Source organism: Scophthalmus maximus, chromosome 9 (assembly GCF_022379125.1).
Source record: "Scophthalmus maximus strain ysfricsl-2021 chromosome 9, ASM2237912v1, whole genome shotgun sequence".
In the NCBI taxonomy this organism is placed as follows: domain Eukaryota; kingdom Metazoa; phylum Chordata; class Actinopteri; order Pleuronectiformes; family Scophthalmidae; genus Scophthalmus; species Scophthalmus maximus.
The window spans coordinates 6,802,228-6,825,775 of record NC_061523.1 but is presented as its reverse complement, the minus strand read 5'-3'; the positions used below and the strand labels follow the sequence as shown (position 1 = coordinate 6,825,775).

General features: G+C 42.2%; 3 protein-coding genes across 3 annotated transcripts; 2 read left to right on the top strand and 1 right to left on the bottom strand.

Moving 5' to 3' along the window:
- Positions 1-240: 240 nt before the first annotated feature.
- ctsf (cathepsin F) lies at positions 241-8,819 on the bottom strand. The gene is made up of 14 exons (XM_035649217.2): positions 8,258-8,819; positions 7,410-7,520; positions 6,773-6,854; positions 5,950-6,011; positions 5,705-5,777; positions 5,195-5,308; positions 4,879-5,027; positions 4,683-4,779; positions 4,447-4,527; positions 4,112-4,231; positions 3,806-3,870; positions 2,634-2,724; positions 2,407-2,465; positions 241-1,065 (listed from the first exon to the last, which is right to left on the bottom strand). The coding sequence occupies exons 1-14, from the start codon at positions 8,513-8,515 to the stop codon at positions 991-993; spliced, it is 1,437 nt and encodes a 478-aa protein (XP_035505110.1). The 5' UTR covers positions 8,516-8,819; the 3' UTR covers positions 241-990.
- Positions 8,820-9,684: 865 nt separating this feature from the next.
- On the top strand, positions 9,685-17,507 carry aup1 (AUP1 lipid droplet regulating VLDL assembly factor). Its single transcript, XM_035649219.2, has 12 exons — positions 9,685-9,993; positions 11,106-11,243; positions 11,775-11,925; positions 12,467-12,654; positions 13,284-13,356; positions 13,940-14,013; positions 14,340-14,406; positions 14,654-14,756; positions 14,864-15,001; positions 15,127-15,266; positions 15,452-15,540; positions 17,137-17,507. The coding sequence occupies exons 1-12, from the start codon at positions 9,953-9,955 to the stop codon at positions 17,180-17,182; spliced, it is 1,248 nt and encodes a 415-aa protein (XP_035505112.1). The 5' UTR covers positions 9,685-9,952; the 3' UTR covers positions 17,183-17,507.
- Positions 17,508-18,387: 880 nt separating this feature from the next.
- On the top strand, positions 18,388-22,094 carry fnta (farnesyltransferase, CAAX box, alpha). The gene is made up of 9 exons (XM_035649220.2): positions 18,388-18,573; positions 19,014-19,099; positions 19,423-19,537; positions 19,794-19,898; positions 20,063-20,189; positions 20,414-20,562; positions 20,806-20,868; positions 21,147-21,339; positions 21,451-22,094. The coding sequence occupies exons 1-9, from the start codon at positions 18,446-18,448 to the stop codon at positions 21,601-21,603; spliced, it is 1,119 nt and encodes a 372-aa protein (XP_035505113.1). The 5' UTR covers positions 18,388-18,445; the 3' UTR covers positions 21,604-22,094.
- The last annotated feature ends 1,454 nt before the right edge of the window (positions 22,095-23,548 follow it).

Here is a 23,548-nt window from a genome sequence, read left to right as displayed (position 1 = left end):
TCCTTATTCTGCTCAAGGCCAATGAACATGCTACATTCTTGTAAACAAGCTACAAAATAGTCCAGCCTCCACAAGAGGAGTACGTGTATACTGAAGATATTGACTATGACATTGTAATCGTATAATAGTATCTTTATTACTATTGTGGTTAATCGGAAAACGTGTAAATTGTACAATCATTTTTTGATTTTCATTCTGCTGTTCCAGTGTATCTGAGAAAAGAAGACCATGAACCAAGAGCAGGATTCCACACTTTTTCTTTATTCAACCTTCATTCATCTCTCAATGTCTTACAGCGGTTATCACAGCTGCACTGCCGTTATGCAGGATGTGCAAACAATTGTATCGTACAAACCCCCGTCTTTCAAAAGCCCCTCTCAAGTCCTACATAATATTAGCATAGTCAATGGTAACAAAACATCCAAGCAGGCTGACACGACAGAAGTATAGGAACAGCTAGTGCACACGCCTTACCGAACACAAGCTCAGTTACTGTGAGGACAGATGAGTTAATAAGCAGCACTGCCCAAAACACAGCAGTCACAATGACCTGCAGGAATAACGGAATCACATGTTGACAAAAATCAAGTTAAGTTAAAATTACCATAAAATCTCTCAAGCCTTATTAGAGCTGGTATGTTTTTTGTAACTTGTCACCAAGTGGTAGGTGTGAACGAGGAACACTAGTCTGGTTTAACGGAAAAAGTAGTTTCAGCAGGACTTAATGTGTCTGACTTCATGCATCCTGGATCAAATGTGTGTATGACCAGTGCAAAGGTGCTTCCAGCCGGCAGCTGTGGTCTACGTAGTATGATGGTGTGTGTGTGTGTGTGTGTGTGTGTGTGTGTGTGTGTGTGTGTGTGTGTGTGTGTGTGTGTGTGTGTGTGTGTGTGTGTGTGTGTGTGTGTGTGTGTGTGTGTGTGTGTGTGTGTGTGTGTGTGTGTGTGTGTGTGTGTGTGTGTGTGTGTGTGATAATATGTGGTAAGTGCTTTAATTGACAACAGCAGATGAGCACATCTTGTTGATCCCACACGCATTGGACCCCTTGTATAGGTAGTAGTAACCCTGTGAGCAAGAGAGAGAGAGAGAGAGCGATAAAGACACTGTCAATATCAAACACAACTTTATATGATATGTGCAGCAACAAAGCGGCAGAGTAACTTTTTTCACTTTTCTCTATTTTTTCTTCTTGTGTCATCAAACCCCCCCAATTCAGGGGCTGCCTCCTTCTGAGGCTGCATTTCACAACTGATTGCGTCACAGCAGCAGTTATCAAACCTTTATGATAGAAATGTAATTGAGGCTTGATATTTTAGTTTAACCATAAACCTTATCATAAATAACTATAGATTGAAACAAATTATAAATACAACCAAATAAATAGAAGTTGAATTAAGAAAATGAACATTTATTTTACCTAATATGTAAACACGAATGCACATTTAAAGGCTCATATCTTTTGGCTGATGATTTCAGTCGGGCTGTAAACCTATTGGCCGATACCGATTGGTCTGTGATAGGCTAATATCGGCCGATATTATCGGCCAACCGATATATCTGTCGGGCTCTAATCAGAACCCCAGGATAGATCTTAGCAGCTTTACAGTAGCCTCAATAATACGAACCTTCAGAGAGAATAAGAGCTAAGTAATGTACAAACTGCTTTCTACTGTAACTCTGGAGTCCTGTACTCTGCGCTGTTACAGCACATGTACATGTACTGTAGCTGTTGTGCTGTCTGAAATGCATTGAATTACTGGGCCATCTCACATACAAGGTACAGTCATTCGTAATTACTGTATGCATGCAAATTGGATGATTTCCCATCAGTACTTCTATTTTTGATAAATGCAGGAAATGTTTATTTTCAGAAGCCTAATAGAGGAAAAATTGTGACTATGGTCATAGCCAATAACATAATTTGCTTACAGAGGAGGTTTTTTTTGTTATGCTAGGTTATTAATCATTACAGTATTAGGTTATTTTTTGTTGTTTGCCAGGAAATGATTATACTGTATTCTTAAGTACATAACTGTATGGAATAAAACATACTGTACATTGGATGTGTCTTTATATTGTGTTCATCATATAGAGTAAAGAGTTGTTGGTCACGGCTAAAAGTATAGAGTCATTCATTGCAGTCACAGGTTTTAATGGAAGTGTTTTGAATTGATCTCACCAGTTTTTAATGGCAGTTTGTAGTGTGTGTGAATTTGATGGGGTTTGTGTGATGTCTGAAGGCAAAGTTTGGTTTCGGTGTGAGAGTACATGGTTTTGAGAGGACAGATTGGTTTTGAGATTGAAGGTTGTGAAATGAGTGTAAAGTTATGCAATTGTGTTGAGAAGTGTGAAAAGTGTCTGTGTGTCTGTCAATGTGAACGTTAGTTGCAGCCAAAGTTTTCTTACCTGCTCTCCATAATCCTCCCCCCAGCTGTTCTTGATGGCCCAGAAGGGGGTACCCTTACCTGCAAATATAGAAACATCCATACAATGCACTTAATTAGCTTTGATTTGATTCACAAAATGATCATCCTTTATTCGGATTATCCTTAGAGGCGAATGATTAACACGAAGAACAAATGTGTCCAGAGTAAGACCTGGGTAATTGGAGAGAGGATAAAACAACCACTCACGTTCTCCGTATCCCACCATCAGCACAGCGTGGTCGATCATCCAGGGGTTGCAGAAGATCTTCAAGGGGTGAGACACGCCCTTCCTGTAGAACTACAGACATTCAAAAGACAATGAAAGTGTGGTTAAAGGCTGATAGTGAAATTCTAGAGAAGATGCGATGCATCGTGACATGATAATTGTTCTACATCTTGGTGTACATGCAGGAAGTATGTCAGATTTTAGTAATCCGGATTTGTGCTTGATATCTCAGTCCGTCCGCACGGGGCAGCGTCAAATTGACCGAATTGAAACCGCTTTGCAACTCCCATTTTGGCGAGATGGACGACGAGCTTGAGGCAAGACTCAGCGAATGGGTGTGCCCTGTACAGGCACATATGATCCGTCAATGAGGGAGAGATTCACAGATAGTAAAAAACAGAGCATGGCCCTGTTTAGAAGCCTCCTTTAACACCAAAAGAGAAGTTTAAAAGTGAAGCAGGAGATAAGGTCCACAGCTGCAATTTCACAAGCTACCCCAGAAATTCTGTTAATGGCTTTAAATGGCACATTTACAGCAATGGGTCCTATTGTTTAGCCGCACAATGCTATTCAATAGTAAACGACCTGTTCTGGGTGGTACCAGGTTCTGAATGCTCTGGAATGTTCCAGGGGATGGTTGTTGCATTGTCCAGGGACAGGTGATAATGTTGTGGAATGAGTGCTCCGGAGAGATGCGTGTATTCCTTTTAATATGATAAGTAGAAAGCTATAGCCAGACAGTGTTGTCAGGGAGAGATGCAAATGTCCTGGATTGAGGGGAGGGGGTTTCACTAGGACACTGAAGTCGCCCCCGAAGTTTCTGTCGTTGTTCAAAGGACGAACAGACCACCGTCCTCTTTTACGTCAAAACCACCATTTCTTCCTCATCGAACGATCCCAACACCAGCTCGGTGGCCGTCGCCACGGTGCTTGACGCCTCCTTCTTCTTCTACTTGTGGCGATTCCAGCGGCGTAGATAGTGTTTTGTCAGCGGCAACACCTTTTGTTAAGGAGAAGACTGCACTGTGTCAGGCGCGCCTGAACGCACGAGTATAAACCAGTCTGGCGCCGCGGTAACGCCACAGCCGCCTTGCGCACGGGCCGAAGAGGAAATCCAGCTAAATGGTGTAATAGTGATGACACAGCTGCTTACCTGCATTGCAAAGGCATTCAGAGCAACAGAGACGGGTCCGTTCTCAGCGAGCCAGGCTGCAATGTCTGAGTAAAATACAAAAATCAACATCAGTCCATCTAACAGCCCTTTGTTTCAAAAACTGACAAACTTGTGCCGAATTTTCAAATTGCAATTAATTTACCTGCAAATCAACGACGATCAACCTCAACTACTCATTACACAAAACATTTCTCTCCGTGTATTTTACAAGGCACCTCTGGGGTATGTTTACCAGTGCCTTGTCATCACTTTTTTTTCTCAATTTCGTTCCTCCAGCCCACTCACCCTTCTCGTCTTTGGGCAGCTCCACGGAGCTGTTGATATAGGCGGCCACTTTCTTTGTGGCGAAGTCGCAGCTCTGCTTCTTTCCGGTGTAGGAGTAGTCGGCCTCTGTCTCCAGACCACCTGAACCACACATGACAGAGACGGATCAGGCGGGGAAACGCTTTCACGCGGCAGCAGTTATAATGCAAGAATTCAAAGTATTTGTCAGTATGAATCACAGACATATCAGAGACTATAATCCCGTCTAAACTGTTATACAATTTTCCTTGGAATGGAAGCAAAGTGTCTCAACGTGGCTGCACGCACCACTTGTCCTCCACCCATTCAATTCTCACCCAGCTTCTCAATGGCTTCATAAGCATTTGTTGGCAGCCCTCCTTTGCACGCCTGGTCCAAACCATCGCAGTCAACCAGCTCTGCAAGGGGGCAAATCAATACACCAGTCAATCATGGCTCTTAGTTGTAACTGTGAATGGTGATATTTGTTTTTTCTGCAGGAGAATGTTACACAATAATTGTATCATGGCTGTCTGTTTGCATCTGTGCACATGTGCATGTGTGTCGTTGTTACCTTGTTCAGACAGAGACAGCAGTGTTCCATTTTTCAGGAACCACTGGCCTTCAATGTTGCCTGTCACAGAAAATGCCCAGCAGGATCCACACATACCCTGCATGAAACATGACGGAGTAAGGATGATCTGTGATTTATTCATTAGTAGCGTGTTATTTAGAGTGACTGCCCCATGGTTAATGCTGCATGTTGGTACCTGATTCTTAACAGAGCTGACAGCTCCATGCTCCCGCCAATCCCAGCTGGCCGGGGCGGGACCCTGGGCGGGAGTGGCCGGTTTCATTGGTCGGTGGAGAGTCCACTGACTCAGGAGCGGGTTCAGGTACGTGGAGCGAAACTCTTCCTCTGGAAAAAAACAGAAGGAGAAGAATGAGAGGTTTATTTTACTTAAGACGATTTAAGACTGATGCAATCACCTAAGAAGCAGAAGATACATTTCCCAATCGGAAACTAAGTGGAAATACAAGCGCACGCACACACACACACACACACACACACACACACACACGTACCTGTTAAGTCGCTGAACTTTGTGACCCCATATTCAGCTGAGCCTTGATCCAAAGACTGGAGCTTCTCGGCAGTCTTGAGGTTCTCGTGGAAGACGCGCAAACGGCGGTCTGCCTCTGCAGGGTCAGAGTTAAAAAAAAACACATTTTATAAAAGGACTCTGACCTCTATATTACCAGTTCATATTTTGCAGGACATTGTACAGTGAATTCAATGAGAGAGAAGGCAGATAATCGAATGTTGCAATCCTTGTATTATTTTTTTCTGATTCTGAATGTAAACAGGTGAATAATGATAATGAATATATATTATCCAATAATCAACAAATATGTAGAGCTATAAATTTGTGTTTCTAAAGTGGTGTTAAGATCTATGTGGTTAAACTGTCTTGGTCGTGTTGTATTCAATCTGTCATCTAGGACTATTGATAGGTGCGTCGACAGGAATGCAACGCATTGTGCACCCGTCATGCTTGGTATGTATATAGTTTACATAATGTGTCTGTCACTTACCCTCCTGGCTGCTGTACATCTTGTTATATTTCACCATGAACTCTTTGAACTGTCCCAACAGCTCCACAGACTCCTGTCAGACAAGGAGCAGTCAAACGCACAGAATCAATAACAAAAACCTCAATCTCAAGGTCAAATCGGTTAGAGCAGTTCACAAAAAAATGGCGGACAAGTTTGCAGATAGCATGACCGAACTTGACATCAACATTTTGCTGTCAGTTCTGATAGGGATTTTTTTTTTTTACCTCTAGAGGCTGGCTGGTGGATGAAACCTCCACCTTGTTGGTCTCTTCTACCTGACGTTCAACTGATGAGAGACACAAAGGAAAACATGTTAACACTCAAAGTACAACAAACTGAAATACTGGTGTACTTTCTTTGCTTCAGTTTGCTGAATTCAGACATGATTAGTTACTGCACAACATTCATCTTGGAGGTCTAAATTTAAAAAAGTGGGGCTGCAACAGAGAGGAGCCTAAAATAAAGGGTGTTGTTAAATTTAGCCTTTGTAAATTTACAGGTTTCCACTTTTACCCCATTTATCTCTTCGGTATGAAGCATCACTTATTGACAAGGCTAGTTAACAGATGTGTTACATAAGACATGAGGGATGAAGGTCATAGCCTGTTTCTTTTTTCATTGAGATAAGACACAGTCCAAATGAAGGAAATATTGACATAGTTGTTCCTCTGTGACAAAGTCCACGGACTGACTGGTTGATTTGGTTTGGCAAGATTAATTTCAATCAATACAATGGTGGTGTAGAAAGCACCAAAAGCTCATTATTTTCTATTTGTACATTGTATTAACCCGTTTGATTGGGCCAATGTGATGCTTGAGGATACTGCTGCGATTAAAGAGGAAGTAAAGCATCATGGGATACCACTGAAACGCCATCAACAGCAGGTTAACAGTGATTACAGCTAATCTAAAGAATCAACGCAAGGTACAAGAGCAGAGGAACCACAGTCTGAGCCTTAACTACGTCCGTCTGATTTTTTTTTGACTCTGGAACATCTGCAATAAATCTTTCTCTATTGAATGGCTGCTTATATGTTGGTAACTGACCTTTAGGCTGACACTTCTGTTTGAGCAGAGTCGAAGTGCCCTGCCAAGGAATGTCCCACACTTCGAACATACACAGCTCCGTCTGATATGAACAGACACACAAACAGTGGACAGAGATATTTTGATTATAAACATTGTATTGACCTGATGACACATATACAGTATGAATTTGAAATAAGTGGAGCGAGTAAGTGGAATAACACACTGCGTACAAAGCTGAAAACATCAAACAGGGCAGGTTCTTATTGGCCGTTGTGTATATTTACATGTATAAGAGTGAAACTGTTCCACTTAAAGATTGTGTTTGTTTATTTTGGCATAGATATATTGGTGATGAGTTTCCACAATAAAATCATCAAGGAATGGACAAACAAAGAAAATCAGAAAAGAATAATACGGGTCACTCGAGTGCATGCACGTATATGTGGACATGAGATATGCACATGAGCATGCTTGGGGTCATTTCCAGTCAAACTCAAGTCACATGTTCAGGCAACTGATGACATTTCTGCTGAACAAACAGAACAACACTGATGCAATAAAAAAAAAATCCATACACAGTTAGACGCGTGCACAAGCACATTTGGTATATTACAAACTCACAGGAAACACACACACACACACACAAACATCCTACCTTGAGTTTCTGTGCCTCGGGATAGAAGTCACATGTCCTGAGCATGGTGGATTTCTTACACTGGGTGTTACTCACTTCCACTGTAATCGTGTAGCGGATTCCCTTCACCAGCTGGAAAAACAGACACATACACACACACACATTGTAAAATCAACAAACAATAAATCTTCTCTCATTAAAGCACATATTCAGACATGAGTCTGTTGCTTTGTACAGTGGTGTTCATACGGTATCTTAGCTGTACATTTGAAGGCCATTTGGTCAGACTCATTGTGTAACAACTCTAGGTTATATGTTTTAGTAGGAGGATGCTCACTGGGCTGCAGGGAGGCTGTAGCAGCATCAGGCCGAACGACACAGACGGATGCTCTGATAACGACTATGCATCACTGAAGAGAGGCCATTTAATCGTAGTGTCAAGTCAGGGTAAACTCAATGATGTGACTTCCGGCCAGAATTTAAAGATGAACACATTGAGAGGAATATGTTGCTTGTACCTTTCTTTGAATTTTGTATTTATTCATTTCCACAATAAAATAAACATAAACTTGAGAGAAAAACACAAATGTATTCTTTCGTGTTTGTTGTATGCGCTAGAATAGAGCGCAGTGCTTTATTTTGAAGGCGACACACCTTGTTTCCGCCCTCTGTTAAATATTACTTGTATAAGTGGCTCGCAGCCTTATTGTTTACAAATAATTCCGCACATGAAACTGACTGCAACGATATCAGTTGTCGTATAATCAATACTGTTCTACCACTCCACCACAGTGTGATTAAATAGGAAGACATTATATTCTGAATAACATCAACAAAGAGATCAAAGCCTCCGTCGTCGCTGGTCGAACCTGTTTGCTCGCGGAGATGAACCGGCTGACTTTGCGGAGGTGCATGGCGTTCGAGCCCCGGTTGTAGTGATCCTCGGCGAACCCCAGAGCCTTCACCAGGCCCGGGTCGCCCGCCTGCAGCCGGATAGGGGAGCCGGGAGGCCCGAACAGGGGCCGGTCCAGGTCCTCGCCGAGCCCGAGCACCGAGCCCAGCGCGGCGGCGGCGGCGGCCAGGGCCAGCCACAGGATTACCGGACGACTGCGGAATCCGACCTCCATGTCGATGTCGCTCGGCCCGGTGTGTTCTCTGAAGGGGAAAGGGACCGATGTCCGGTCTGCGCTCAGTTAAATATGAGAGGGGTGTTTGTTTACCGAGGAGACAAATCGATGAGGAGTTATCAGGAGCTGTTATATAAGTGATCCAGTGTTGTTGCCAAACAAACGAGGGATGAGGATGTGGAGGGGAGGAGACTGGGGCTATTAATGGGCGAGGTGTGTTCAAGAAACATCCAGTTAAAATGCACACACTGTACTGCTCACACCCACACCCACACTCACCGGTAAACACGAATGTCACTTATAAACCCGTAATAACCGGTCAACACACCGCATCATCTGATTAAAATACCTAAAATTACATGAAGTATTGGTGACTGCAATGATTACACACTTATTATTATTAGTAGTAGTAGTTTTATTAGTGACTTATATCCCAAAGTGTTGGAACATTTGAAAGGAAAGGCAGAGCAAAGAACAGTATGTGTTGTTTGATGTGCACAGGCCAGTGACAAAATAGTAAATGTGCCCTTTATTCAAAAAATATATTTGTATCATTTTCTTTCATCCATGTACTTATCTCTGTTTTTTATTTATCATACAGCACTTTGCTCAGTTTTTCTCTTTTTTTTAAAAAAAAAAGGTGCTTTATGAATAACATGGACTTGTAAATAGAGCACACAGTAATAATCAAGAATAATCTCCCGGACATGTTCGCACTATAGAAATTTAAGTAATACAGGTGTAACATGGTTTATATCACAATCTTGAAGTCGAGTCACAGTCTTTAGTAACCTGCTTTGTTGTATAATTCTTTTTAATAACCAGTTCTGTATCATAATCGCACCACTAGTTGATAAATCCATTGAGCTTCTCGTGGGAGGTGCAGATTACTGCTCCAGTACACTGAGATACAGTTGTTATACATTTACCCATTACAAAATAAAATAAAAATGACATTCAAGAACGTCTCCGACCTTTTTCAAGCATTGCTTAAATTAATTGTTCAGATTGTACATCTAATTGAAGTGCGAGTATCACATTTAACCACTAGATGGCGACAAAATACCGTATATTCTCCTGTTAGGGGGACTTTTACTTTGAAAATATCCATCTCGCTCTGTTTACGTTCGTGGCACTTTTATTCTGGAGGATCCTCGCCGGAAGTGCTGTTGTTGCTACCGTCGGAGCAGCAGAGGGGCTAGCGCTGCTAGCACCGCGGCCGTAAAAAAGATCTGTGGACAATTGCTAAGCTAACATCTTAAAATCTCGCTGGCGAAGCTGCCCTAGAAACGTTTTCGTCGGCGAAGCAGTGTCGTTAGCTCTCGGTTTGCCCGCCGGATGACACAAGTCCTGTCGTGAACGTTATGACTCATTTATTTTCACGGATCAGGTTGAGTTCTTAGCATTAGCCTCCGATCAAAGGTCTGACTGGCAGACATGGAGACTCGGGGGATTGAAGACATGTTCGACTTTCGTCGGTAAGTCGGCTGACGGCAGTTAACTGAACTGACGTGACCTGAGCAGATAACCTCTGGCTGATGCTAGTTAGACACAGTTAAACTACCCGCGCTATATGTCAGAGCGAGTTATAGCTAGTTAACTGTTGCACGCGCCCCGACCAAGGGATTTCAAACCCGTTTAAAACGCAAAGCTGGCTAGCCAGCTAGTTAGCTAACCTAGCTGTGTGCAAGGGACGTCAACATAAACCGTTTGTGGTTAACGTTCAATATGCAACCTTGCGCAATGAGAATGTCAGTGTTCTGATTACCAAACCGAGCAACGTGCTTCTGTGAGCTAGCTTTAGCCTCAGGTGGATGTTGAATTTGACATTGCAAAAAAAAAAAAAATCACAACATTGTCTCCTATCAATGGAAAATGAAGTTTTATAAGAGACCCCGACTTCTTTGCACTGGTCATTGGCCGAGTTAATGTTTGCCTCCCTCTTTGTGAGGATTCTATCAGACGGTCCACCTTCCACATGCAGTTGAGAAGTAAGGCCCGAGTGGGAGCTGTTGTGGTGATGACTAGCCTCGGGCATCCCAGATGTTCTCCAGACCATGAATGTTCAGCCAGCCGCGTAGAAACACGTGTAAATAGGACAGAGAATGAAACTCACACCAATGCTGACTCTACAGGGAGTTCATGGTCTCACTCTGAAGTGCCCTGAACTCTCATGAGGTCGTTTGCCAGCAGGTGCAGGACAGAGAGAGGAGGGACACGTGTCCAGCTGCATTGTTTACAAAATTGCCACAGACTGATTTTTTTGTTTAATACATTCAAATGTATTTCTGAGCTTCTCCGTACGACACATTTGATCCGTGTCACTGGTCGTTCAAAAGTTGATCATAACATGGCTACTCAACTATATAGTCATATTTAGCCGTAGAGGTTGATCTGCACTACTTTTGGTAATTTAATACACGTACACAAAGTAAGGAAACAGCGCCGGTCCACGCATGGATGTGTTGAGATTCACCGCAATCTTTCAAAGTGACTTGCGTGGCCTGCCAAGTTTCCAACACAAGTGACTTTGTACAATTTGTGGTTCATGTACTTGAATTAAGTTGTTTTTTTTTGTTTCTGCCCGCAGGTTCCCCAAAGACGCAGTTGTTCTGCTGCTGCTGATGATTTACCTTCCAGTCGGCGTGTGTTTGATGTTAATACGGGCGTTTATTGGTGTACACGTGTTCTTGGTCAGCTGCGCGCTTCCAGAATGTTTTGTTAGAAGGCAAGTATTTTAAAGAAACGGTTATTCTGCTCACCCATTTCACTCTCAGCAGCGAGGACGCAACAGCAGGTGGCTGCAGCAGCACCAGTAGTAGCTGTCGCGCATGTGCCGTCTGTAACACTTAAGTCTGCGTTACTACAAATCTATGGGGGGAAACGATGATGGGTAAAGTTAAGACGCTGTTTTTTTTATGCGTACTGTGTACCCCATTAAAAGAATTGCAGCACGGCTCACAGCTATAATTAGTGCATTAAATTCAGTCGCACCATTTGACACCATTAAGGCAAATGGCTGCTCACTGTTTTTGGTACATTATGTGTCTTTCACACAGAGAGCTCCTGTAAACGAGACTTTGCTCACAGTAATTTCCACGTTTCAACGAACGCAACGACTCTATTGTTGAAGAACCTCAATACGTGATAAGAGAAGACACGCACATACAGTATATTTCCAAGAATGAGTTATAACATGTTAGAATAAATGACACATCTAATGATGTGTATCATCCACTTTTCCTTTCTCTGCTTTCAGATTTATTGTGAGAGTTATGTGTTCGGTCCTGGGAATGCACGTGAGGCAGAAAAACCCTCGGTCCAGAGACAAAAACACCACGCTGTACATTTGCAATCACGTGACGCATTTTGACCACAACATAATCAACCTGCTGACCCCCTGTTATACTGTGAGTGTTTGACCGTTGACCTTTTTTTCTTGACTAAACTATGGTATACAGCATGTTTGTAACATTTTGGCCATTTCTCCATAAGAACAATACATGCTTCCTGCACCAGTTAGCACCTGTCGGCAGCACACACACCAACCTGCATGTCCGCTGTGACCTAATTGTGGAACCAGCACACACACACACACACACACACACACACACCTCTGAAAATTTCAAACATGCATGCTGAAACAATGTTCTTCTTTCTGTAGTTTTCCTTGTGCTCATATATGTGTTAATAACTGCTCAAGTTTATGTCAGTATTTTTTTCTAAAAGCTCTGCCAATGCTCCACTATTGAAACCACAAGGACATCAAGTTCTGTATGAAAATGTCATTAGCTGCAGCTGCAGCAGCTCCACTGAGAGGATGCATGCAGAGGAGACAATGTGTGTTGTCTGTGACCTTTGTCAGTCTTGTTCAACACATCGCGCTGTGCTTTGTTAAATATGGTGGGTGCTGTGTTGTGTGAGCTTTCTCCGTCTCTCTCTGCTTGTCAGCCACAGCTAGAGGGCTCCACGGGCTTTGTTTGTTGGGCCAGAGGCTTCATGGAGATCCATTCAACATCTGGCCAAGGGGCGATAGGTGAGACTCTTCAGAGATACTGTTCCACTGAAGGCACCGCACCGTTGCTCCTGTTTCCCGAAGAGGACACCACAAACGGCCGCGCTGGCCTGCTCAAGTTCAGGTTGGTGCAAACATTTGCACAACAGGTTAAACCGCTCACTGTAAAAACCCGTATATGATTCGCTTCTTTTTTTTTTTCTGGTGTCGGATAATAATTGTTTGTAATTTACAAACTAAACCAGTAGTAAAACTCCATTGGGATCCGTCATGACTTTGGTCTGAAAAGGGAGCTGATTTAATCAAGGCAGCCACAAGTTATCGTCCCTCTTCCACAGCACTGTGAGATAAAGATGAATTACTTTGGCGGCTGTTTCTCTGTGATAATTTCCCCACCCGGAAGTCTACGGGGACATTAGTGTGAGGTGAAGTGAAAACGGCTGCAAAATTGATTAATTTCTTTTGTTAATTTGAGCAACTCTGAACCAAGTGTGCTGTATCTTCACCTAAAGTCTCCAGCAGATGAACTGGAAACTAAAAAAAACAAAACTGGGTGGCACTTGGTGCACTGGAATAGCAAGTTCTGAAATTCAGTTTATAATGTTTTTCACGCCATCAGGTCACAGACGGTTTGCCGTTCCGCTGTGATGTGTTTAACTTCATGGAATATTTAAACAATAAATATTTGACATGTATTCAAAAATGAAGTTTTAATTTACTTATTCAACTAACAAACCCTTTTTCCCCTCTCAGTTCTTGGCCTTTCTCACTGACCGATTCCATTCAACCCGTGGCCTTACGAGTGACCAGACCATTGATTGCTTTGGTAATGTCATTTCATTCAACCTGACTTAAAAGACAACACGGATGTTATTTACCACATCACAGATGATATGTTGTGTTAGCAACACAAACTGCTTCAGTAGCCGTGCATGTGTGTTTAAGGAAACAAGTCCATTGAGAGTGGATCTATTGGTGTGTTTGGTACTGACATATAAGCATTTAACAAAATACTAAAATGCAAAATGTCGACATACAGAGGAAGTAAGGGAATCCATGAGGGAGAACAATGCAGTTCTATGTTCTGTTTCCGAGCTGTGGAAAATCATCACCAGATGAGTGAAAGTCCTCTAAGTAGCAACAGGCTTAGCGTGGGGTGTTTACATCCAATCCAACCATCAGTCCCAGGAGTAATTCTGTCTCGTGTTGCCGGGTACGACAGGGGCTGATGTTGAGCAAGAACACTTTTAAATAGATGAAGGATATCGCACAATGCTGAACCGCGGCTACAATTGTCTTCATCCTTTTTCTCTGTCTGTCCACATGTACCTAGTTTGTTTTCGGGCATGTCCGGTTACATTGTAATAAAACATCGATTGACCTTTTCTTTGTCTTTTGTCCATCCACAGAGCACACCAGAGTCCGGCTGGCTGATGGAGCTCTTGTGGACTTTTTTCGCTCCATGTACAGTGTACCATGTAAGGTACTAAGTCATTTGTATCATTATTTCTATCAGCAATCGCTTTTTCAAAAGGAAATCATGGCATTCTGCAGCGAATAATGATCCCATCGCTTTCGTTTCTCTGTCTTTGAAAATGATGTACAAAAAAAAAAAGCTGTTGAAAAAAGAGTTGCAGTGGTTTTAAAAATAAATTGCAAGTGTTTTTTATGCTCCGAGTTCCAAATTCAGTATTTAAACAGTATCTTTATGGCTTTTTTGAATTTCTGTTCAGCTAATATTGTTATAAAACTGACTTGTTAACATTTTTCTCTTTGTTTTATTTTATTTATTTGTCATTTCCGTCACAGTTGGCTCCCACCTGTTTCCAGACAAGATGGCGAGTCCACACAGGAGTTTGCCAACAAAGTCCAGGAGGTAAAAACAATGTGATTCATAAAGGGTTAGATCTGTACCGGTAAAACGAATATGTAGAAAAATGTGTGGTACAGTAATGTAGTATTCCCCAGACCCCAGTGCCTGCACACAGATCAAGCTTTAGTAAACTACAAGGAGCTATGCAGCATTATCAGATTCCTGGTTTCCAACTATACTTTGTTCAACAGCAACACCAACTACCTCCTCTTCTGCTTTTTGTCTTAATGTGTGTCTCTTTCTTTTTCAGCTAATTGCAGGTGAACTTGGCTTGGTCTCCACCAAGATCACTAAAGCCGATAAAGCCGAGCACATCAAAAGGAAAAGACATGCTGCACCACTAACATCTACAAGTAAGTCAATCACTTAAATACTGAAGCCATAAACATGGACATGTAAAGATTCAGCTGATTGAGTTGGTTTTTTTTGAGGGTTATCAACTCTTCTGTTCGTACCCTAGGTGTCAGGCCCGGCTCTATTGGCCTTGGGTTCATGGTTCAGAGTTTGGGCACAGATGATCACAGGATTGCCAAGATGGCCCAACAAGTGAAGGATGTGCTCCCTCACGTCCCATTGAACATCATCGCAAAGGACCTGGGTATGACGCGGCGTCACGTTCACGCACGTTTACCTTTTTGACCGTCCGTTGGAACGTACTGTCACTCTGCTCTGCCATCTTTTAATTTTGATGTGCACCTAAAGTTGTCTCATGATTACATTCAGCGAAAACCAACTGTGTTGACACCACCATAACCAACCTGCTGGAGAGCAAAGAGGAAAGTCCGATGGAAGCAACCGGGACAGCGACGTTCGGCCCTTCAAAGATTAGCTCCTACTCCTCTGGTCCTTCGCCCACCATAAAGGTTTAACCTTTTTATTTATCATTGAGGATCTGTCTTCTGTGAAACTATGAAATTGATGTTCCCTCTATTATTGGGATTTATAAATCAAATATAAGCAATATTTTATATTGTCACAATTTAAAACTGATTAGATTTGTGCAGCGCATGCATCAATCTTTCACTAAATTGTCTTTGTCATTTTTCAGCCTGCTGCCAAATCTTTTGGGAGATCACCGACCGACAGACACTTGTCTCTCCAAGAAAGAAAGGACGCGCTGTATAATTTTGCAAGAAGGTGAGGTGGTTTTTTTCCTTGCAGCGAGCAATGTCACCCCCATAAAAAATGTTTTTTTATTATTTGTATGAGGAGCTGCCATACATGGTGGAATTAAATTTTCAGTTAGTCTCTTAACATTTGCTTTAATCAAATACTTCTGGACTCAGTAAGATATGTCTGTTGAGCTCATGTTAATCAGACACCTCAGAGAACAGACAAAGGTGCTTCATTATGCACAACATCTTGCAGTCCTGTTCAGGACTGAACAGTTATGCAATATTCATACGGTTTGAGACCTACTTTGAATTCATTCCTCGGGTTGTGTCTGTCACTCCGCAGTGTTAAAGCTGTGCCAGGCAAAGATCTGGCAGATCTGTTCTGATACTCTGACAGAGCAGTGACCAATGAAAGATCTTTAAACTGTCTCTTCTCTTCTTCGTAAGACAATGTCAGACCTGTAATAATCAATATTTTTCTATTCACAAAGGGTCAGATAACTGTGACTGTAGTGGCACACCCACAGGGAATTATCACACAACTCTGCAGTTCCCTACCACTCTTTTAAAAAATATATAATCCAACATCTTCTCTTTTGTGTTTCATATATTTAATAATAATAATAATAATAATAATACATTTTATTTGTAAAGCACTTTTCATTGTTAAAAAGCAGTCTCAAAGTGCTCAGAGTAAGAACAAGATAAAAAACAGGCTTAAAACAGGAGTTAAAAAAAACAAACTAAGTTTAAGAGAACGCTTTTTTAAAAGAAAGGTTTTAAGGCTCTTGAAAGAGTTAGTGGTTTGTGGAGCCCTCAGGTGGTCTGGGAGGGAATTCCATATTTAAAAAAAAACTTTAGTCGCTGTACATTACCTGCCCATCACTAAACTGGCAACTCTCACAACTAGCTGCTAAACATAGTAGAAGACTTACGGTGCAGTTCGAAATCATTGGCACCACTGATTTTTATGTATTTCATTCAGAAAATCTTCAGATATAAATGCAAATGAGCCAATTTTGTATAACCAGAATAATTTAATAAAATGTCCTAGGATACTGGACAAAAGAAAGGTAAAAAGAAAAGTCAAACTTGCAGAATAGTGAAATTATTCAAACACCAAATATACTTACAAGACAGATTTTTTTCTTCTTCTCTTGAGTTGATATTGATTTTTAATGTGCTAGGTTGACTGAAATCTAAACGCAAAATGAATGTTAATGTTGCTCTGTAATTCTGGATGTGTGAATAAGTAGCCGTTTGTCAGCGCGGTTGCCAAAAGAAATTGTTTCCAACTCGTGCCTTTACCCCCATGTGACCAAAGATTTTCTCAGATTAAACTGCAGCTTGGAAGAATTGACCTCATTGTAATGCTCATGATACTTACAGTATTGATATAAAACATGGCAACTTGAAAAAAAAATCTTTAAAAGTCTACAATAAATGGCTTAAAGGTGAAAATGTGGCAGATTAGTTCTATGGTCGGAGGGAGTTTGACCATGTGGCACTTTAGCCACTGACATGTTTTGCAACCTCACTGAATTATTTCACATATGAACTCTAGTGAAGTGAAGTAAACACTGTCTACTTGTCTTTTTTTTAAATTTTTCTCTCCCAGACGCTACATTGAAAAACACGGATTGGATCAAGACGACGTTAACTGAACACACTTTGGGTCAAGCCGCCATTGAGAACTTGTCAGAAAGAAGCATATACTACCTGCATAGCTGTCTAATTCAAATGGTGATTTTATATTCTGTCAACAGGTTCTGTTACAAAGCAGATTTTGTTAATTGCAAATAATGGAGACAAGTATTCTGAACATGTACATGTTGATGGAATGGTTATTATGCATGTCTTTAATTCTTCATCCTGGCTGATACATAATTTTGATAACAATTTGTATTACAATCCACTGACTGTGAATCATCTATTTATTTTTATAATGTCCAGAGTCATTGATGAAAATAAAGTTCAGCTTGACCTCGCCTTAAAAAGAAACTTATTTCAAACACTTGAGATCTTTGATGCCACATTTAGCTATTTTTGGGATATGAATTTGATTCAAAATGTCCAAAGGTAAACACAATTGTATTTGAGCAGTTGAAGCTTTTACATTTTTAATGCTGGACAGTTTGGAACCAAATCCTGCCATAAGATGGAGCCAGAAAATACATGTCTCCTGAAGCTCAGCGGTTACACAGCACTAATGAAAAGTATTCTGTTAGTCTCTTCTGTCCTCGGGCTTTTGATTTACTCATGAACTCAGAGACCAGTGCACAATGGGGATTCATACACTTTTGAGAACATTTCATTGTGAAAAATGTGAAGGTAACACAAATCCTGAGTGTTGATACACATTTGCAACACCAATGTAAGTCCTGGAGCTTTTCAAGTTTGGATTAAACGGGTCACAAATAATTGTAAAAGTTCTGAGCCACGGGTTAAGTCAGAAAACCTGAAGCCAAATCAATGCGATGTATCTGCTGAAAAAGAAGAATATCAAAAACTCTGGTGGCTTTCCTACAATCATTGTACATATAATGTAGCACACTTAATAATCTACTATGTGTTTCACACTGCCTCTGACCTATACAGTCTATGCCTCTGACCTAAGTAAATCTCGGTTGTACAATGTATTTACCCCACATACTGGAAACTTTCCCGTAAACGCCACATTTCTGCAGCTTGGCTATCATATATTATTGAACATGGGATGTTTGTTTTTTTACAGCTTCTGGCACCACTCCTTCCTTCTACTTTTGTAAGATTGAGTTCAACGACTAACCTCCACAGTGAGTTATAGTGGATAAGAAAGTGTCACATTTCCCGACGTCCGTAAAGGGAGCTCGCCGCCTTGTCGCCGGAAGTGACGTTTTCTTTCCTGCCTGCCGGAACACAGACGGGATTAAGCTAACAAGTTAGCAATGTCAGCTGTCGAGGAAAGTTCTAACGATTCCGTAGAGGTGAAAGAAGACAGTGAGTTTGACGCGGAGGCCGAGGACCAACTCGGGGATGACCATGTCCTCGACCCGACTCGATATATATTTTACAGGTACAGTGTGGTTGTCGTTTCCCTGACAGGTGTGGGGAGGTTAGCTTGGTAGCTGCTCTAACGGTAACTACTCCTCCGGGAGCTCTTAGTTTGTAACAACACGATCATGTTAGATATCCTTCTAGTTTACAGTCGCTTTCCTTTGACTTTCTTCACTGTTAGCCGCGGTGATGTTATCGCCAGTGTCGCTCGAATCGATAGTAAACAAACGTTACAGTGTTGTTGTGCAAATTGAATCAGTTCACCCCGCTGCTGCTCCGACAAGGTGCGTTCAAGAACCTGACGAGGGCGCGACTACAGTGCGCCGCCGCGACGTTTCGATCACAGTCATTTTATGAACTACAACGCGACAAAGTAGCCGGTGGCATTAGCGACCCTGTGGAGCCGCAGCCGGTGAACAGTCAGGGAACAAACCTCCCGTGTTTGTTTGTGTGTTCCAGAGACCGAAAGGAGTGGGCTGACCTGGAGCCCGTTCCTCAGGATGACGGACCGAACCCCGTGGTGAAGATCGCCTACTCCGAAAAGTGTAAGATTGTTGGAAGTGTTTGTCCGAGACTGGAGTCACGTTGAGTACTTGAAGAGGTGAAGGTGACAAGCAAACACCTGCAGATCCACTACACACGGCTCGTTAGGATACCATTTGCATCGCCTTGTGATAAAACGATTACAATGTGCAAAAGATAGATAGATACTTTATTCATCCCAAGCTGGGAAATTGTGGAAAGTGCTTTCAGTTCTGTTTCCAGTAAACTGCCAACCTGTCCGGCCAGTCAGATAATCAGCAGTAGTCTGGATCTGTTGGTGAAATTCAGACCCTCATGATTAATGCACATACATTTCTCACCACAGTCTCCGATGTTTACGACTATTTCCGTGCCCTCCTGAAGAACAACGAGAGAAGTGACCGAGCCTTCGCCCTGACAGCGGAGGCCATCGAGCTGAACGCTGCAAATTACACCGTGTGGTGAGAACGAACGCCGCACGATTGGGACATGGGAAACTGATCTTTATATGTTTCATTTCCATAACGTGGTGGGGAGGAGGAACAACTTGAATGATTACTCTCAGTTTATAACTAGAGTTGATTGGATTACTTTCTAAATGGTGCTTGAACTAAGCCTTAGACTGGAAGGAACCATTTTATCTTTGGGTCTCGTGATGTGCAAAGTGCAAGGTTGTGAATTAAATGTTTGAAAATGTACCGCTCTGGGGATGTGCAGGCACTACCGGCGGGTTCTCCTGCAGGCCCTGTCAAAGGACCTGAGGGACGAGATGAGGTACATCACTGCCATCATCGAGGAGCAACCCAAGAACTATCAAGTCTGGTGAGTGCAGGCGAATTCCCATCAGGTCACGTGTTTATCTACATGCAGCAAGAAGAGAGAGAGAGAGAGAGAGAGGGAGGGTGGCTGGCAGCATTTCTATTATCGCTCAGTTTAATGATAACATAAAATATGAAGTGAAGATAAGGGCGTCTTTCTTCTCCCAGGCATCACAGACGTATGGTGGTGGAGTGGTTGAACAACCCCGCGGAGGAATTGGAGTTCATCGCCGACATCCTCAGCCAAGATGCAAAGAACTACCACGCTTGGCAGCACAGACAGTGGGTCATCCAGGTAGGTGTTGGAGCTCCTGGCGCAGTTTGCCCCCCAAACGGAGGGAAGAGAGACAGTTTTCTGCCCACGGCGAGCCACTCTGACAGAGTGAATACTGTGCATGCTGTTGGCGTGTCGGATAAGGCCTTGTTCAGTCCGCATTTGTGGAAAGCTAAAAGCACGACAGGAATTCCATAAACAATTGTGTCACCAACGCTCTTTTTTTTTTTACTCATTTGTCACAGGAATACAAACTGTGGGATAATGAGCTGGAGTTTGTGGAGAGTCTGCTGGAAGAAGACGTGAGGAATAACTCTGCGTGGAACCAGAGGCATTTTGTGATTTCTCTCACCACAGGTTTCTCTGATCCAACCATAGCGGAGAGAGAGATTCAGTGAGTACTTGTCCACAAATTATATAAAATGTAGACACATTTTTGAAGTTGGATTACAAAAAGAAAAGAGTTTTTGGAGAAACTGTTTCCACCAAAAATAGCTTTTATTCGGAGGATCAGGTTATTTACATTTTTTTCCAAAATTGAGTCATTACAATTCCCAAGGAGTGTGTTTTCTTAAGCGATACGCTTCTGACATCTTCTGGCATTTGACTACCTTTTATTTGTCTTTATCGATGTAAGGTATTGTCTGAAACAGATCAGGAAGGCTCCCCACAACGAAAGCGCATGGAACTATTTGAAAGGGTAAGGTGTAACAAATATTATTTTCTAAAAATATTAATAATATTAATAATAGATTTTAGTAATCCCAAGAAATCTATCTTTTTTTGATGTATGAATGTATTCATACTTTTCAGAGTAGGAAAATGGATTCTTTTTTCTTTATTCTTGAGTAGAATCACTGTCATTTGAATGTGACTACAGGGGAAAAACAGAGTGCAGACTCTGTTATTAAAAATGGAAAAGCTCTCTGACAGTCTCCTCCATTGTTTTGTTTTTTTGTTTTAAATGTTTCCCTCTAGGATGCTGCAAGACCGAGGTCTGTCATCTCAGCCTGGTCTGCTGGAGAGAGTCCTGGAGCTGAAAGAGACACACTGTTCACCTTACCTTCTGGCATTTCTTTTCGATTGCTATGAGGATGCCTTGGAGAACAGCAGCCAAAAGGAAAATGTGGAGGAAGACGAACAAAAGGAAACTTTAAGGAAAGCTCTAGAAGTAGGTGCCAAGTACACATAGGCAAACACGGTCTTTGGGAGATTGTTACAACTTAAACTTGATATCCCGAAATAGTGCCATTAATATTGTTTTCTCGCTCTTTCTGTGAAGATTTGTAATCTTCTAGCACTGGAGAAGGACGCCATCCGCAAAGAGTACTGGTTGTTTCTGGGACGGTCTTTAAAGAGCAAACACGGGATCAGCGGTAACTCGGACGACCTGGAACCGTCGGTCCCGGCGTCCGGCCAGCAGGAGACGAGCTAGACCTCCAGGGGACTCGCACCATTTTTTTCCACTCCCGTCCTGCTTCGTCAGTGCTGCCGGCAGAAACCAATCCATGCAGTTTGATATTACTGTAAAGTGCGATCATGTACGATATTGCTGAATACGTTTCTTACAGTAAACCACTAACATGAGGTCAGCTTCGGGTACGCATCGAGACTGACGGTAACACTTACTGAAATCTAATTACAAATGTTGCATCAGATGGTTTAAAACAAAATATCAGAATTATTTCCCACTGAACCGCTGTAGAAACTGACCGTATGATAGCGCTTAAGGAATTTTCATGAGGTTTGGCAGGTTTTAGTTAGAGAATTTCTTTTTTCTTTTTTTATGAAGTGCGAAAAATCATCATGAAAGAGACTTGGTAATGAAGTGAGAGTGGATTGTGAAACTAATTTACCCATGATAATAAAGCAGATGAGAGATAAAATGCAGCGGTATGCTGCTGCGTTCTCATCAATGAATCACAACATCTCAGACTTTTAGCTTTTTCATCTGTATCAGTTGCACGGAATGAGTCTCTCTCTCCGTTGGGCAGTTTGTTCTGTTTGCTCCTCCGAGCCGAGCTGCCAGGGAAATGTTCATACACACTCGTGTCCTGGACTCCCTTGGAGCGAAGAAATAGATTCACTCCACTAGATGCAGCTGTTTCTACTTGGGCAGACACTGCAACACAATCTGTCCCCTCCTCCCCAGTTTCTTAACTGCCAGCAGTCTGTAATCACTGCTTCTATGGATGCTTGACGTTAGTGTAGCAACGCTCGCTCTTTCTCTCTCCCTTCTTCCACATCAGTGTGGAGGACACGCTCGTCGGCAACGTCCACGTCACAAGCAGTAATGACCAGATGGAAACTGTGACGGCAAAAAGTCAAGTGATTCATTCTTTATTAGTCAACTACAAAAAAAAGACGGAAAAACAAAACAGACCACCATGGCTGCTGGCTGAATATGAATTTTAGCCGCACGGTTTCAGCTACTTGAGCAAAACAGACCAGGCGTCGGCTCCATCACTTCAAGTGTTGTTTGGAGGACAGTGCTCCTCAGTGGTTAAAACCCAGAATCGAAAAATAAAAAACGTCTCCAGACTGAGTGTAATTAAAATACTAATTAAACTCAACACAAATCCAAACAAACCACCCAGGAGTCTGCAGGCTGCGGAAGTTATTAAAAACAGGTGACGGAGACGGAGGGAGGCTGAAGGATCCGTCCTCTGTTCAGATGTCTTCTCGTGTGTGACGTTACCATGAATGCGCGTGGTGACACGGGCCACTCTTTTTTAAAGATGCATGACACACACACACGGTGGATTAACAGGGGACCTGTGTATCTGGGCAGAGGCCTGGACGAGATCCAGCTTAGTTCTGAGACATCTGTTTCTCATGAATGGTGGAGAAGGCAGATCAATCCCATGTGTGTGGGAATCTGCAGCCGATGCTTTTATCGAATACAGTCGATCGGCTGCGTGTTTATTGTTACATAGATATTGGAGCATTGAAAGCAAAACTATACAGCATGTTTACGATGTTTGATGGACACATTAGTATAGATACTGTATTTTCACAGGTTGAACACCAACACTTCTGGAAGACATGAGTACCAGTAACACCCAGAATATACTGGGTCCAAAGACTGCTATATATCACAAATAAATAAATGCTTTATTCATATTTTCTTTAGATGTAAACAGAAAATGACTCATAACCAGTGACAGATCTAGAAAGTTTTACATGGGGTGGCAAGAGTTCTTGGCAGGGAGGCGTGGGAGGACGGTACGCAGTAATCCCAGTATGTAAATGGCTTTAACAAAAAAAAACGTGAATACTTTTAAACTATTTATTGTTTCATCATTCCCTAACACACTACCTAGGCTCTCTTCATGCACAACAGGAACCATTTTGGTCAATTTATTATTTGTTTCAATGCT